Source organism: Rhincodon typus, chromosome 29 (genome assembly GCF_021869965.1).
Source record: "Rhincodon typus isolate 14 chromosome 29, sRhiTyp1.1, whole genome shotgun sequence".
Lineage (NCBI taxonomy): Eukaryota > Metazoa > Chordata > Chondrichthyes > Orectolobiformes > Rhincodontidae > Rhincodon > Rhincodon typus.
In genome coordinates this window covers 37,255,205-37,258,273 of record NC_063360.1, presented here as the reverse complement: position 1 = coordinate 37,258,273, position 3,069 = coordinate 37,255,205, and the positions used below count along the sequence as shown (strand labels likewise).

At 41.4% G+C, this 3,069-nt stretch overlaps 1 protein-coding gene across 1 annotated transcript in view; it reads right to left on the bottom strand.

Moving 5' to 3' along the window:
- Positions 1-216: 216 nt before the first annotated feature.
- Positions 217-3,069, bottom strand: part of plvapb (plasmalemma vesicle associated protein b) — a 21,075-nt gene continuing 18,222 nt past the window's right edge. The window contains exon 4 of the mRNA XM_048614142.1: positions 217-2,692. Within this exon, the coding sequence (XP_048470099.1) occupies positions 2,495-2,692 (198 nt within the window). The 3' untranslated portion in view covers positions 217-2,494. The remainder of the gene's footprint in view (positions 2,693-3,069) is intronic.

Below are 3,069 nucleotides of genomic sequence, written 5' to 3'. Positions count from 1 at the left end.
CAATCTCTAAAGTATCTCATTGACTCCTTAACATTTGCAGCTTCAGATATAGCCTCAGCTTTATCCTCACTGAGATTGTATTATGATGCAGGTTCTGGACTCACTTCAATGTGAATGTGTTTATGTGTGTAAATGTGTTCTCTACCCGTTAATGTGTGTGCTCACGCACACATAGTCTCTGTTCATGAGCAATGATGTGGCACATAGTAGGCAGTGCAGTATTTAACACTCATTTATTGATTTAAATGAAATAACATCTTTTTATTTGTTTTAAGCAAATAGCATAAAAGCTGATAACATGAATTCTAGCATTTTCAAAGCACAAAGTTAGCTTAATAACATTTCTCCATCTTCCTGGCCTCTATTTTGATTTTACGAATGCAGCCCTCAAGTAGAGAACAGGTTAAATCGATCCAGAGCTGTAACACAACCTCCAACTCCAGGAGGACATAATGTGTAAAGATCAGATGTGTAGAAGTTAGTCTGGTATATAGGGAGAAGGGCTGCAGAATACAATGGGAGGCATACATACTGCAGACACGAAAATACCAAGCAAATCTAATAATCACAATCTTCAAAAAACATTACCGCAAATAAATGTACTGAGCAAATTGCTACTAACATAATATAACTTTAGTAACTATAACTAGTGTTCCAGTCATTGAATTCATAACCTATAGGTTACAAGGTCAAAATTCAACCAGTAATTGTGGAAGTGGGAGAGGGAAATGAAGTTACATCCATTAGTCAACGCTCATAAATTCAGAAAATAACACAATGATTAAACATTCACTGGTTTATATCCATTGGTCACTAACAATAGTTCATGTTTATTCATTAATATCATTTGGTTAATATCTCAGAAATAACACTCAATGCTGTGATTAATAAAGATGAGTTAATATCCACGGCTTTATAAACTTTCATTAACACCAGTCACATCACTCCACTCATTTATTTCTTTTAGGTTACAAATTTTAACAATGAGTAGGTGTGAGCTTAAATTTACACATTCACACTTTACATTCAGTGACAAGTGATTATGGAATTAGTCAAATACATGGCAGCAAACATAATGAAAACAATTATATTGATGTTCAGTCACTGATACACCCACACAATCATCGACATGCAGTCATACTGACCCACACACATGGTCACACTGACACACACACACACGCACACACATGCACACACACACACAGACACATACACTCGCGCACACACACATACACACACACACAGAGACACACACACACGCGCACACACACGCACACGCACACACACACACGCGCGCACACACACACACACAGTGGAATCCCATTATACTGATCGTTACTTAGACCAGCCATTTACTAAATCCTGCTTCTGCAATGAAGCCTAACCTGAAACAATCCATTTGTACCAGGCATGTCCAACATAGCTATAACCCCAGCACCTGATCTAGCAGTATCTAATCTAATATTGCCCAGGTAACTCTGCCCTGTGTAGATTTCTTATCTATTGGATTTCATGGCTGGAATGTTTGGAAGAGAAGTTTATTATCAGCATGGTCTCGTTGGTAGGTCAATCCTAAATGAAACTTCCATTACCTATCAGTGAGTCTGGACAGATGCAATGAGGACAGGAAATAAACTAAATCATTGGCACAGGAGGGTTTATGGGATCCATCTGTGCAACAATAGAACCAGTCATCTTTCCAGCACTGACCAATATTCTAACTTATCATATTTTTGCTGGCTCTCTATTAGATCAATTCCTAAACTATCCCCCTGCCCTGCTCTCTCCCCACAGCCCTGTATAAATCCCTAAGCTGATCCCACTGCCCCATGCTCTCCCCTTAGCCCTGCATCAATACTTACACTAATCTCACTGACCCGCTCGCTCGCCACTGCCCTGTGTCAATACTCAAACAAATTACATTGCCCTGCTCTGTCTCCCCATCACCCTGTATCAATCCCAAACTAATCTCACTCCCCTGTGCTCTACCCACAGCCCTATATCAATCAGAAATCAATCCCACTACCCTGCTTTCTTGCCCTACAGCTCTGTACCAATCCCAAAGCTAATCCCATTGCCCCACGCTCTCCCCAAAGTCCCATATTAATCCCTAAACTAATCCCACTGTCCAGTGCTCTCCCCATATCCATGTGTTAATTCTTAAACTAGTTCCACTGCCCCATTCTCTCCCCACCGACCTGTATCAATCCCTAACTAATCCCAGTGCCCCATTCTCTCCCCACAGACCTGTATCAATCCCTAACTAATCCCAGTGCCCCATTCTCTCCCCACAGCCCTGTATCAATCCCTAACTAATCCCACTGCCCTGACTATTCATGGTTCTGTAGTTGCCTGTACATCAAATAATTTTCACTCAAATGATGCAATGTTTCTGCCTCAAACACTCTTTGGGGTAAAATGTTCAAGATCCAAAAGCAGTGTGATCAAAGCAATTGCTCCTTGACCCTCTCTGTCTTCTCACTCAGTTCAATAGTTAGATTGCTTGTGATAATGGGAACTGTTGTCTATACAGAGGGTCTAAATTAACGTTCAATCTCCCATTGAGATCGATTAGCATACCAGGTTTCCACTGAATGTAGCTGTTGGGTGATGGGATTGTGTTCTCTAACTGTACAAGGCTGCAGTGCCCTCCATCCAATCCATTTGTCTTCATTCCATTTATCCTGCCATTCTGTAAAACAGAAACATTTTCATCTTTGCTTTATTATCGCCTGTTTCAGATCATTTGAAATCTTGTTCGTTTCTAGTGCTCACTCCAGGCTATAACATATATGTGACAAAGTGAATTCACACACTCCATCAAAAATTTCCACTCAATCCTACACTCAGCTCACTTCAGTCCTCAGGGAATGGGAACCTGTCTGGGTCTAAACTGGACTCTGGTTTCGGACTGTTGGATAAATAGGGATAAGAAATGAATGCTGCCTTGCCTGTGTCATCCATGGTGCTCGCTCACCTTTGTCCCCCTCCACCCACAGATCAACAAATACCGCTCACGCTTGGACATAGAGCAGTTTTTCCGCCGCCTCCGCCTCCACGCTTACTTCT